General features: G+C 40.9%; 1 protein-coding gene across 4 annotated transcripts in view; it reads left to right on the top strand.

Moving 5' to 3' along the window:
* MAEA (macrophage erythroblast attacher, E3 ubiquitin ligase) overlaps positions 1 to 13,883 on the top strand; it is a 49,186-nt gene that overhangs the window by 16,263 nt on the left and 19,040 nt on the right. For all 4 annotated transcript variants that reach the window (XM_054293230.1, XM_054293231.1, XM_054293227.1 and 1 more), the window contains 2 exons: positions 1,332 to 1,514; positions 5,051 to 5,254. In XM_054293230.1, coding sequence (XP_054149205.1) covers positions 1,407 to 1,514; positions 5,051 to 5,254 — 312 coding nt within the window. In that variant the 5' untranslated portion in view covers positions 1,332 to 1,406. The remainder of the gene's footprint in view (positions 1 to 1,331; positions 1,515 to 5,050; positions 5,255 to 13,883) is intronic.

Here is a 13,883-nt window from a genome sequence, read left to right as displayed (position 1 = left end):
CCCTCTGAACCAAGCTATTCTCTGATGGGGAATTGCAGTGGCTGTAGGAGCCTCTCTGCTGACGGAGCCCACAAGGGCCCTGGCCCCTGGGGATACTTCCTTGCATGCAGATAATTAGAAAGAGGAAAACTGAGCCCTTGATATAATTGATTAGAAGTTGTATGCTTGAAAGATTTGTAATCAAACATATACGGGATATGTACCAAACAGAGCCCTGATTTGTGCTTCCTGTTTTACCTTTAACATAGATAATCTGATTGCTATCTAAATTATGCCTTTGATTAATGGAAAAGCAATCAAGATTATCATAACTACCTGAAAGAACTTCTCATTGACTTTTAAAAGATTAAAGATATGGCTGAATTAAGTGTATAGCACTGGAATGTCTTTAAAAATTCCTGTTTCTGTGAAGTAATAGAACTTCCTGTGTAAATTGCTTTTGCTGCCGCTGTAGTGGAAGCAGTTTAACACTTCTGTAAGCTTTCCCCAAATCATTCCCCAGGCTGGCTGCTTCCATCCATGTGTCCCTAATGGCCATCAGTAGCAGGTTTCATTCAGCTGTTCCACAAAGGTGTGGGACAAGCAGGACAGGAGACCTCAAAGACAGGCAAATCTCTTAACTCAGGAATGGAGCATTAGAGGAAATTAACCAGTTTAGTCATACATTTTAGGCTTTTATCTCTTAAAATTTACATGGGGTTTCTCTTGGCATTCCTTATAGTTCTTGTATATACAAAGTATATACTACTTTTTAGTATTACTTCCTAAAAAGTAGTCTTTCATGGGTAGAGGTATGTAGGAGACTTGTTGGATTTCCTGAATGACTGTTGGTGTACTGTGTATAAATTTTTCAGTAGCCAGTATGCATTATACATGCTTTCTCTCAAAGGTAACTTTCTCTTTTTTAATGAATTTGTGAGGGGAAGAAATGTAAAATTACAAAGTCAGGGTCTGAAGAGTGATCTCTCAGTTGTGGTTTAACTTGTAGCTTTCCTTTTGTAGGTACAGATTTGTCTTCATATTTTGTTGTCCCTGGATTGTTTCCATCAATGCTTCCTACAGCCAAAGCAGGATAGGTGAACCTGGTATCAGACAAGAAACTGCAGCATTTTTCCTGTTGTTTTTTCATAATCTTTGAAGTGTGAGCTCCTTGCTGAGAGAACTTAAACAAGGGTTTCAGTATGGGAACTGAAGTTCAGTCAATGACCTCTAGTCCCCTGGAACCAAGGTGCTCTTTGGGCTGCATCAGATGAAATCATAGTCTTTGTAAGCTCTGGAGGAGCTGACTTGTTAAACACAGCAATCCTGACGAGCTGCTATGTGTGCTCCAGGTGCCGTATGAAACCCTGAACAAACGGTTCCGCGCTGCCCAGAAGAACATCGACCGCGAGACCAGCCACGTCAGCATGGTGGTGGCCGAGCTGGAGAAGACGCTCAGCAGCTGTCCCGCCGTGGACTCTGTTGTCAGCCTGCTGGATGGGGTTGTTGAGAAGCTCAGCGTTCTGAAACGCAAGGTGGGTGCTGTTGTGCCTCAGTGCTGTGCTGTTTGCTGGATGGGGTTGTTGAGAAGCTCAGCGTGCTGAAACGCAAGGTGGGTGCTGTTGTGCCTCAGTGCTGTGCTGTTTGCTGGCGTTTTCTCTTCAAGGCACCAGGCATTACTGAATCTTTAAAAGTGAAACTTTGCTTCGCTGTGCTTCAGAAACACAATTTGGTGGTCCTTGTCTAAGTATAATAAAACAAACTTCTGTTGAGAGGTAAAATTAAGAGATATTTGTAGTCCTGGAAAGGACTTTCTTTACTAACAGAAAAGAAATAGTAGCAAAATGAATTGATTTGTACAATTCCTGCTTGTCTAATGGAAAGGTTTGTGTAATTGAATAAATTGATCACTGGAATAGCAAAACAGGTAGAAGGTGAAGCTGAAAAATGGGAAACTCCCAGTGCAGGAATAGTTGTATGCAGAGTTGAGACTTCTCTGCAGAAGAAAGTGCAAGTTTGTCCTGGATTGTTACTTGAATTTTTTTGATAAACACTCAACTTGCAATTTGAAAGATTCCTAGGGAATATTAAGAGCCTTTTAAACAAAATTTGGCACGATAACCTACTTCTAGCTGTTAAGCTTGAACAAAATACAACCAGCCTTTCATGCTTTTACCACATCTTTCTTAGAAAAAGATGTATATGTTCTCAGAAAAAGAAGTATAAGCCATCCTTATTTTGGATGGGAATATTACTCATCCCTAGAGTCATCAGAACACTTACTTGAAACAAGCCTTGCAGAAAAATGGAAATAGCTCTGTCGCCTGACTTGAGAGCAGTGCTTCTCCAAAAATAAATAGATGAAACATAAAAGCAGAGTCATTTCATTGAAACTTAAATGGAATAACCAACAGATATAAATCTTGTGACAGTACTATGTGAAGCATCAAAATACCTTGGAGGTTTGCAACATGAAAATAACGCTGTCATATGTGTTGATTTGGGGTTTTCTGCTTGAGCAACTTAAAGGTTGAAAAGCTGTTCTGCAGAACGCTGGATAAATTAATTGCTCTTTTCATCCTTGGCTTGTGAGACTTAGAAAGGTCTTAAAGGATATGTTTTCTTCACTTCTCTGTTACTTACAGAAAAATAGGAGCTATTTCTGACAGAGGTGTTGTATCTTGCTGGTAGGTGTGTAGTAATGATGTGTAGGAGTAAAAGTTATTTACTTGTTAAAGCTTTGCTGACTGTGGGGGTGTGTCTGAAGGCATTGCTGAGTGTTTTGGGTGCAAAGCTCCATTTTGGATTAATTGCTCATTTGTTTTTGACTGCCTGAAAGACTCTGGGGAATCTTGTAGCTACTCGGAAAGAACAAAAGGCCAAAAAAATTATTTAACAGTAAAAGTCCTCTGAAATACAAAGGTCTTGTTTCTGCTCCAAACCCTCAACTCCCAACTGTCTTCTCTATAATCTCTGCCCTGAGCAAAATTATTGTTTTCTTTAGAGCCTTTGGACCCATGTGGGATCTCTGTTGCCTCCTGTGTTTAGACAAGGATCTCATGAACTGCTGAGATGGCCCTAATAGAATTGGATGGTTCCTTTATTTAGCACCTCACTCACTCTTGAAAGAGAGCTTTAAAACGCAGCAGGTTTCTTAGGTTCTAAAAATGATCCTGGGGAAACCTAGGCCTTTGTGTTCTCCCTTTTGTATCCTGTTTAATATGCTTGTTCCCTCAAGTTCTGTTAACATCCAGCAGGGCAAGTCCAGATAGACTTGCTTCAGAGGGTTTGAAAAGAATCTGCAGCCTTTCTGAACATACTAGAAGGATCAAAAACCAGCAAGAGCTGTAGAAGTCCAGATCCAAAGCCATATAAGAAGAGCCCTTTGGAAGCAGAAGGGGTCTAACCTTTGTGCCTGGCTGCCTTGAGTTCTTAGTTGTATTCAGAATATTTCTCAAGCTTGCCTTCACATCTGATAATACTGCAGATATCTAAATAGTGGAAGTGTGTTTTGTCTTGAGTTAGTATTTGCCTGCTGCATAGGAAGAGACCCAGTTTATAACGCAAACAAAATACTTGTCACCAGACACTGTTACAAAATAAAGCTCAAGTCAGCAGCACAAGTAACTCCAACTTCAGTAATAAAAATTACTTATGCTACAGATGTCTACATGGATGTTAAGAGACTCTTAGATGGTGACTAGTGTTTCAGATACTTGAATTTGGTATCAAGGGTCAGATCAGAGTCAGGCTTAATTGGGGGGAAGAGGGGAATAAGCTCAGTGAGCTTTCCTTGCAAGTTTTCTCTCATTTAACTTTGCTTTTCAAATGCTGATCCTTCTAGAAGAGGTCTATGGGTAGGCATGGTAAATGCAATTAGAGCCAGCCTGTGCTTCCAGAGCTGGAGGTGTATGATGTGTGATACTGCAGTTTGAGTTCTGGAAAGGTCTCTGTGTCAGCATGGAGTGCAGAGTGGGCTGCCAAAAGCCTGCCAGGTTCTGCCTCTGCCTCTGCCTTGCAGCTGCCAGAGCTGTGCAGTCATTCCAACACAAGCCAGCAGGTTTAAAGTCACCACAGGGCAGCCTAAGTTGCAATTGCATCACCAGTGATATGCTGCAGATGGGAAAGGTACTAACCATCCTCCGCTGGTTGGCCTTTACCCTAGCAGGCACATTCAAGTTCTGCCAGCTCTCTGGAGTTCTGTAGCCTGACCTGGCCCAGAGTTGTCCCATGCTGTGCACTGAGTCAGCTGGCTTGGAGTGATGGCTCTAAGGGTGAAGGAAAGCAACTGAGCTGTGTGTTTTGGTTTTAATTAAAAATATTGTGGCAGTACCTTGAGGGATTGGTGGGTGTTTTTTCGCTGGGTATGCCAATATGTTGGTTTTAAATCATCAATCTATTTTCTTTGGACAAATGTGTTTTCCTAAGTAAAGCTCCTTAACAAGGGATGCACATTCCCACAGTAGCAGAGTTATATATAAAATAATACCAGTTTAACAAAACTGATGATTTTGAAAAAGTGCTTTCAGATCCTTGAATTACAGGTGCCAAGAGGCCAACCATTTGTATAATTTCCATTATTGCATGACTGATGAAAATGGCTCCAGTGTATTAGAAGTAATGTGGGTTTACTCTGCATCACTCCTGAGTAGAACTAATCCAGCAGGACAGCTGCTGGAGGAAGAGGCCATGCATGGGTTAGAGGTGGAAATTTTGCTTTTCAACTGTTTGGATCAGATGATTGCAAACCTTCACAAAGCTCTTTGCAGACTATTACAGCAGTTGCTGCCATGGTTGATACGTTTCTGGTTTCAGATAAACTGCAAATTAAGCAGAAAAATGTATATATTCATAGTGTCAAATAGATCAAAACTTACTTGTGTGCAAGGGTATCTCAGAACTGGACCAGCCACGCAGAGGCTTATGCACTGCCATAGGCAATCTCTAAACAAAAGAGACACTACTGGGAGTAGCTGTATGACACATAAAGAATGCTTACAAACAATGGCTGTGCCTTGCTTTAAAAGCAGATGGAAAGCGTGCAGCCCTCACTGTCGGCTTTCCCTTGCAGGCCGTGGAGTCCATCCAGGCCGAAGATGAGAGCGCCAAGCTGTGCAAGCGCAGGATCGAGCACCTGAAGGAGCACAGCAGCGACCAGCCCGCCGCCGCCAACATGTGGAAGAAGAAGCGCATGGACCGCATGATGGTGGAGCACCTGCTGCGCTGCGGCTACTACAACACGGCTGTGAAACTGGCCAGGCAGAGCGGCATCGAGGTGAGGCCCCTGGGAGGAGCCAGCTAGCAGTGGCAGTAGAGAGCAGGTTGGGAAACGGGAGCAAGCTGCTTGACCTCAGAGCAGTTATTGTCATGTATTGGTGTGCCTTCCTGCCTAATGTTTATCTCTTAGCATTTTAAGCTTGAGTTTGTTCTCCTTCCTTGGAATAAATTGTGTTTTAATGTATTAAATAAGTCAAAATTGAAGGCATCATTTTTAGTCACAAATTAAATGCTTTTAGAGAAACACCTTTCTCTGTTAAAACTCAGATTAATTCTCAAATGTCATACAAAATTTCTTGTCAGAGGCCTTTAGGCTGCTGATTAAGCAGGTGGTGGAGCTTCCCATCTGTCTGGGCCCACTCAGCTGATACGTGTAGGTGACCAGACTGAGCAGAACAGCATTTGCTGATTGCAGGAACAACTGTTCTATTGTATCATCCTGCTGTTTAATGCACTGAGAGGAAGGCTGGCTTTTACTTGGGAAAAGAAATTTTGATACAGTTTGGGTTTTTCAGTAGCCATTATATCTTGCATGATCCTAAGAACATTTTGCTGGTTTGCATGATTCACCATTTTGTGATTGTTGCTTTCCTTCTCACTGGTTAGCTAGTTGGTTTTGCTTGGGCTCACAGTGGGATATGAAGTGTTTGCAGTTTGTGTACTTTGGTGTAGCTATTTTATGCAGACCAGTGAATCCTGATTGTGGTCCTGTGACAGCCAGGAGGACATGAAAACTGATTTTTCAAGAATTTGCTTTTTGTCTAGAGAAATCATGTTTTGCAGATTTTAGGTAGCCTTTGCTATTTGATCCTGAGTGATCCTTGAATCTTGTTTTGATATGCCTGATTGCAGAAGGTATGCAACTCTTCTAGTTAAAATCTTGCTCTTATAAAGATGCTGAAAGTTGAATTCTCTTACATGAATTATGTACTTTGCCTTTCTTAGGTGGAATAGTTGAACACATCTCTCTCATTTTGTTGGGGAAAAATATATTTTTTACTGATGTCAAATTAGAGCATATGTACTTGTTCTTTGTTGTGTAACAGGGACCTGTTTGTCATGTGTCTCTTATTCCTTGGCTGCTTTGCTGTCTAATCCTGTTCAGCCAGCAGCAATTTCAGTAAATGCCAAATAGGAAATAGATGTAGAGGCTGAATAGAAGTGAAGGGGAAGTGGGTTACAAAGTATTAATAGGAAATAGTCCTGAAAAAATCGACTGAAGAGGCTGTTGTGCCTCACTAGTGAAGTAGCCCGTGCATGTGAGTCAGAAATACCCGAGGCATGAGCTGGGATAACTGCAGCTTGGCTGCTCAGCAGCTCTCCCACTGCTGGTGGATGTTCCCCTCTGTTCTGAGCAGGAGCTCATCTCTGCTGCATCATCATGTTACTGCACCTACTAGGTCTGCTGAAAAAGCACTATGGAAATATTTGCACTTTCCTAGCAAGCTCTGTTATGCCTGATTAAGCAATGCTCAGCTTTGGTTTGGCCATGAGCATGGATGTCTTCATGACATACTGCAAGACCCTGTGGTGAAAGCATCATACTTGAAGCTTTTCATTCTTTGTTTGTTGAATAGGAAATTGTGTGTTGAAAAGCAAGTTTTAAATAAGATTATTTACCTTCTGCCTGCAAGCCTAACTCTTTAATTTGCATAACATCAGAGTAATAACACAGAACGCAGTTGCATGTCGAATGCACTGAGGCCTTTTTTGTTCTAGTTCACTCAAATTATGCATTTTAGTCAGTGTTATGCCTCTCTTCTCTTCATTTTGTTTAATGAAGAGAAGACTTCACTCAGTTTCCCTGCTTTGCACTTGGTCTGACTGTATGGCAATCTTCTTTGTGAACAGCTTTTACAGAGTATGATTCTGGGACTTGTTTGTTAACAGAATTTGTGGTTTTATTGGTTTAGTAAGGCAGCAGCTTTGTTTCTTTTTGTTCCTTTCTTGCTAAAGGATGTGAGCATTGAAATGTTCTCTAATGCTTCCAAAATACCGTTTTATTCTCTCATGCCAAGTAATCTTTGTTTACTGTGGTCTCACCTGGCATTTTGATTAATGTCCCCACCACCGCTCTTGTCTTGATTTTGTTACCACTGGGTAGACATTATACCCTAAGTAAGAACCTGAAAGAAAGTACCTAATTATTGTTGAGCTTGTCCAGCAGCCAGAGGTGAGGCTGGTGCACAAGTGAAGCATGGCCCAGTGGGTGGCGTTCCCTGGTGGCAAAGACAACTGAACAGCACTCTGGGTGGCACTGGGACAGCAGCAGCAGCAGCAGGGAGGTCTCAGCCCCTGTACTCACCCCTGCTTACAGCCAGTGCAGTGCTGTACAGCTCTGGGCTCCCCAGCAGGCACAAGGACCTGTGGGCTCTCCCTGGGCTTGGAGATGCTCAAACCACACTGCAATGGGAAAGATCCCAAGTAACCTGTTAGAGGTGACCCTGCTTTGAGCAGGGAGACTGCACAAGTTCAGAGATCTGAACCTCAGCCATTGTGTGACTGTTCCTCTGCTTGTGGGGCACGTGGCTGAGGTGCCCTTTGCGGCTCCTTGGGAAGGCTGAAGGAAGCAGCTTTTTCAGTTCAGTGGTAGCTTGGGATCCCAGTTCAACGCTTTCCAGGAGCTGTCAGACCAGTCTTGGGAGCGAGTCTCAGCCTGCCTGCTTGAATTTCTTGTGTGGCTCCTGCAGAGCTGCCAAGGTGCTCCATGGGTGAAGCAGGTCAGAAAGAATTCTGCTTCAGTGACCAAAGGGAAACCATTAAATCACGCCAGTGTTTGGGCAAACTGTCAGCTGTGTGCTATTGGCCAAGATTGACTGTGTGCCATAATGTACAATTCTAGTAGTTTTTGATGGTCTGTGACAAATTTTAGGCTATTTTCTAAATTAACTACCTCCATAGGAATGATAGGCTATAAAGTCTTGTAATAGAAGATAAGTGCTTAAAAACCATGATTATAAAGTAGGAAGCAAACAGAATGGAAAGCAATGCTGGATGTAAAAAATTACAGAGAAATTTTAAATATCAGAGTTAAGAACTTGCTCAAGTAAGGAATAACTGGGCATAAGGCATTTATGCAGCATAAAGTTATGGCAATATAAGAAATAAATTCCAAACATTAAATATTTGTTATATGTCTTTAAAGAAAAGTAATGCTATTTGGGAAAGTAAACCAGAATGTAAGATTAAAATAAAAGCTGACAGTCAAAGACAGAAATGTTTGTGCCAAAGCAAATACGGGGTAGAGGGGATTCTATCGTGGACTTTTTTCTTGATGTCTTCTGGCTCCATAATGATGTGAAAAACAGTTTGGGTTGAAGATACGAACTAGATGTTATGGGGTTTTTTGTTGCATATGAATAAAACTCATCAGTATAGGCTTATTAGAATAAATAGAATCAAAATAAGGTCATTATTGCACTGTAATACCACATCAATATAAAAATGCCTATTTTCATCTGCAGATTCATATTTTCAGCTAGCTGGCAGCGTTGTCTGTTGACTTCAACTTTGTTATTTCATGTTGTGTTATACTGCTGTCTCATTTCTGTGCCATTAATTGATATGCAAATCTAGTTTAGGAAGAGGGATGTTCCAGTAGGAAGTTGGTTTCTGTTTGTAGATAAATTTTATAATTAAGCTATGTATGTGGTACTTAGTGTACTGTTTCTGGAGGTGGTGGGGTTTAAAATTGTATTTGTTTTTCCAGCCCTTTACTTAATAGGCTAGGAAGAAAAAATAAACATGTAAAGTGTCTTTACATTCTTTGCTTAATTATGTATAGCTGTAGTGATTTTTGCCTGTAGGACTGAAAACAAACCCAGATTCTGAAGCTTCCAGTCTCCCTTATCATATGCTGTAAATCCTCTTTCCATCTTTGCTTAGCTTATTTTAGTAAAGGCTGTATCTCCTTGCCTTACTGCTCAAGCTGTACAAAAGCTGAACAAGTGGCAATGGTTTTGCTGTGAAGGATAGCATAAATTCAGCCTAATTCTTGCTGTGTTGGGGCACGGAGCAAATTACTCAGAAATCTGTAATCCACTGAGGAGCAGCAGAGTTACTGCACCCTGGGCAGGGTGGGCAGTGACACTGGAATGTGGGCTGTTAAATGCTTGAGTTGAAAAAACTCTTAAATTACTTAAAAGTTGTTAATTTCACCTTAAATCAGGGATTGTGTATATCAATTAAAATTCTGCCAATTAATGTTCTTAGATCAGTAATTAAGCACATGCATCATCCCTCAAGAAACTTAATTAGCCCCTTGCATTCATACCACAGTGTGCTTTTTGCTTTTGAGAGCTGAGGGGTGGAGGAAAAGGAGTATTCCATTGACTTAAGGAGTTTGGTCTAGACATATGAGCATTGTCAACACTGATTGGTATTAGAAGGGCTTCGTGACACTTCAGGTATTGACAATTGACACAGTCCCAAAAAGATAGTCATTTTCTTCAAGTGGGAGTTCAGGTCTCCAGTTATGGTCAATGGTTTCCTTCCTGAGCTGAACTTCTGTATCTGTGGTAATGGTTATTCACTGGAGAATGTCAAAACAGGGCAGATACTGAAAAGCCCTTCTAAAAGTGTTTGTCTTTCAAAGTAGTAAATACATTTATTTTAAAAAACTAATTTTGTTTAAATAAGGAATAGTAGTCATTGGAAAACTGATTATCTTCCATTCTTCTCTCTCTCCTATTTGGTCCAGTTATTCTTTTTTACTGCATCATTGCAGCTTCAGGTTCTGTAAAGCTGTTTTTGGAGGGATTAGCCCAACTAGAAAGGATACCTGCTACAAATTCAAGCATGTTCCACTCTCTTAATTTTGTTACAGAAAGCTGTGAAATCTTACTTGATGTCCTGTGGTATAAGAGAAACTTGAATTCTTAAAGTCAAGCTTCATGGCTTTTGACCAAATATCTGATCTCTTCTTTTTCCTATTCTAGATCATGTTCCTATTTTCAACCCCAAAGCTGAATGTTCTTTCCTTGCTTTAGAAAAGTGTTCTCAGCACTGTGATATGGGTCCTTCAGCTGACACCTCAGTGGAATACTGCTGAAGGATTTCTGTCTGCCACAGGGCAAAATCTTCCTGAAGCTGCTCTTTTTGAAGTAATGCATCCCCTGAAAAACTGTTTCTACTTGATAACTCTCTCAGAAAACGGGAGATGGAAAATAACCTGCACATTTGAGATCACAAAAAGGAGCAGTATTAAGTCTTAACTCAAAAAGTTAAAAGCTGAATAAACACATTTTTTAACAATCATACAGATGTACCTTTAGAAATCCTCCTTGTTAAGATGCATAGTCTGAGAATGGTTTGTAGGCAAACACACACGTACGTGTTAAAGTAATTAATCAGAGCACATTTATATTCATAACAATTCAATTGCAAATAGGTAAATAATATTCATCATAATGCTTGAATGTATTATTTACTTTGCTGTCATGCAGAACACAGCCAAGCTGAGTTTCCAGATGCAGGCTGAATGGTAAAAGGTGCCTTTTGCCAGGAGCTGTTTGTGTCCCTCTCCTGTGACTTGCTGTTCCCACCCAGGAGATGTTCCAGGAAAACTCTGGGTGAAGGAGCTCCTAAACTGGCATAGCTGATTTAAAGGTGCCAGGATTTAGCTTGTGCTGCTTGGAGTTACCTGCAGTACCAGGCTATAGAGAGCTGCTTGGGATCTCCTTTAAATGTGTTTTGGCTGTACCCAGTGTAGGCATGGCAACTCTGAGTAGATTGCTGTAATCAATGTCTGGGTGTGTTCATCTGAATTTCAAAGTGCTGCAATTCCTGCACAGCCTTACATCTGCAGTTTGTCTCAAGCATCTTGAGGAATTAGAATTATGTAAATGTGGAATAGTAAAGATCGAAGCAGAATAACAAACTTCCTCATTACGAATCATTTGACACTTCAAAAGCCAACAACGTGAATTGTGCTGTGATGTTGAACATCTTGGTTTTTTTCAGTCTAGTTAGACTAAGTGGGTTACCCGTAGTGTATCATAACTGAGCTAATTTATTACAAAATACTTACTCTGGAAGGCTGCTGATGCAAGAAAAATTCTTGAATTGAAATTTTATCTAAATGGGGAATGATGATGTCACCTGGAGATTACCCAGGAGTAGAAGAGGTTTGGGGTTAGTTAGGCCTCTTCTTACTGTCCTTTCTTCCTGCCAGTCATTCCCTCAAAGTATAAACCTTACCTCACATTTAACACTTGCTCTTACTGCTACATTATAGGACAGGATAATGTTTTGTTAGAGTGTGTGTAGCTGCTAAGACAGACTGATCCTGCATGGACAAAGGCTGCAGGGCTTGTGCTCCTCTAGCAAGGGAATGGTGCCTTTCCTCTGCTAGAAGACGCTATGACAGAAAATGAGGCACTTTTTTTTCTGCCCAATGATGCATCTTAAGCTCTAGAGGCTTTGTCACACTACTGTAGTGTAGTCATTTATCGCTGTGCTTAGCATGGTATAACATGCTGATGGGTAAAGGTGCAGCCGTTCGCTGAGCTACAAAACCTGCTGAGGCAGGAGCAGAGGACGCATTGGGAAAACAGATTGCTAATAACCAACCTCAGTGCTTGCTCCAGCTCTGAGGCTCTTCAAGCACTTCATGTCCTTGAGTGAAAGGAGGTGATGAAACACTTCCTTGTGCTTGGCTCTGGAGCAGCCAGTGCCAGGGTATAGATAGTTTTGGTGACCACACTTTGGAGAGCTGTTGGAAGAACTGCATGGAGGGACAGGATGACTGGAGAATGTTATGGGTGGGCGCTTTGGGTATGTGTGAGAGCTGAGGTCAAATACCAAGGAGTTTTGTAATATAGTCAGAAAAATAGAAGTTGGACACAAGTTTAGAGCATGAATTAATCACTAGAGCTAATTAACAAAAGTACCAGTATCCTCTGTGATGTTTTACAAAGACCATGCTCTTCTGACAGACACTGAGTGTAAGATCCTTCAAAAACAACCAGACAGAGCTAAAGGTTGGTGCTATGCTGAGGGTATGGAAGATGCTCTCATGTGAAAGCTCAACTGTACACCATGGGTACTCTGTTTACTTTGTACACAAAAACATTTCTGCCTCTTCTGTTGATGAACCTGTGGTTTGGCTGTCTGTTTTTGCATTTTTCCCCAAGAACTAGCTCTGCAGCTGCCTTTGAGTAGGACATTCTGTCAGTTACCCTCTTTAGTTTCTCTCTAATCCTGTTAATGTGAGTTGCATTATAACAATATAGCTTAATGATCTTCAGACAATGTTATTTTATGAGCAGAGAGTAAGGAGGCCCTTTACTGTTAATTTGTGCCCTACTTTAACTGGTCTTCAGTAATTGTGGTGTTGCTGTATTGTCACCACCCACGCCATTATTTTCTTAATTTGTGTCCCCCTTCAATGTTAGCGCAGTTTCTACATGCTGTGTTGACTTTGAAGGAACTGTTACTCCAGCAGCCTTGGATTGTGCTCCCAATTCCTGTTACTGCCATCACAGCCACCTGTCCTGTCCCCCTCTTCACCTGCACCTGACTTTCGCTTCCTGCACTTGTTTTCAAGTAGGCAGTGTGACTGTGCTGCTCTCCAGCTTCCTGCTCCTGCCAGGTGATGCCTCTTTCACTGCTTCCCATTGTGGAATGCACTGATCTCTTCTTTCCTGTGGTCTTACCTTGTAACTCCTTGGGTGTGCTTCTCCCTGAGCTGTGGAACAGCAATCACTGCTTGACATGGTGCCTGCATTGGCTGTGTGTTCATCACAGGGGAAGTTGGAACAAATGAATATATTCATGCAGAAGACCAAATTGACCTCTTTGTTTGTAACTGTTCATTAGTGCATTTCTATTTCACTTCCATAGAACTCAATTGTACTGAAGGTTGTGTTGCTGTGGAGAGTATGAGAGTAGTCATTAAAAGCTTAACACAGCTTTTTCTGAAGTTGTTGTTTGAGTGATCTAAGTGTTTATTGTATTTCATACACAAGTAGTTTACCATGCTGCTGAACACTGGAGTGCATCAGCAAAGGCTTTTTTATGAGGGTAGTGCTCTTGTGCATGTAATGTGTACAGATAGACAGATAGTCAATCTTACTAAAGCTGTTATTGGGACATACTCTTGGCAATGAGCCACTGATAGCTTGAGGCATACTGGCCTATTTTCAATTTCATACTGATGTTAGTAAGCAAATAAAAATAAACAATTTGCATTTTTGAAAAAATACATAAACAGCATCCTATGATATTATGAATTGCTTATTTTATACAACACATAGCCTATTTTATGATGCCTTTTTCCACTGAGAAAACTTACTTTTCTACAAAATGCTGCCTTTTCTCACTGAATCAGACATTTTATTTTATCTTAAGCCTAACATTTCTTTTTTGATGAATTAATCTTGTTTTGAAAATGGCTTATAGGAGATTTGAAAATATCAAGTATTGGGTGTTGTAGTACCCATTTCTGGTTGGTTTTGTGCCCTGTTAAAGATTCTCTTTTCTAATGTGAAATATTCTGGGGGTTATATTAATACATAAATGTTCTATTAATACATAAATGGGGGTTATATTAATACATAAATGTTATATTAATACATAAATGAGTTAGAAGGGATTTTGTCACACATTCCTTCTGATAGCTTTCCACA

Source organism: Melozone crissalis, unplaced genomic scaffold (assembly GCF_028551555.1).
Source record: "Melozone crissalis strain CALT ecotype California unplaced genomic scaffold, PUWL_Pcris_2 ptg000132l_1, whole genome shotgun sequence".
Classification (NCBI taxonomy): Eukaryota; Metazoa; Chordata; class Aves; order Passeriformes; family Passerellidae; genus Melozone; species Melozone crissalis.
Note: the sequence above shows the minus strand (reverse complement) of the source record. Positions and strands in the feature narration are given on the sequence as shown.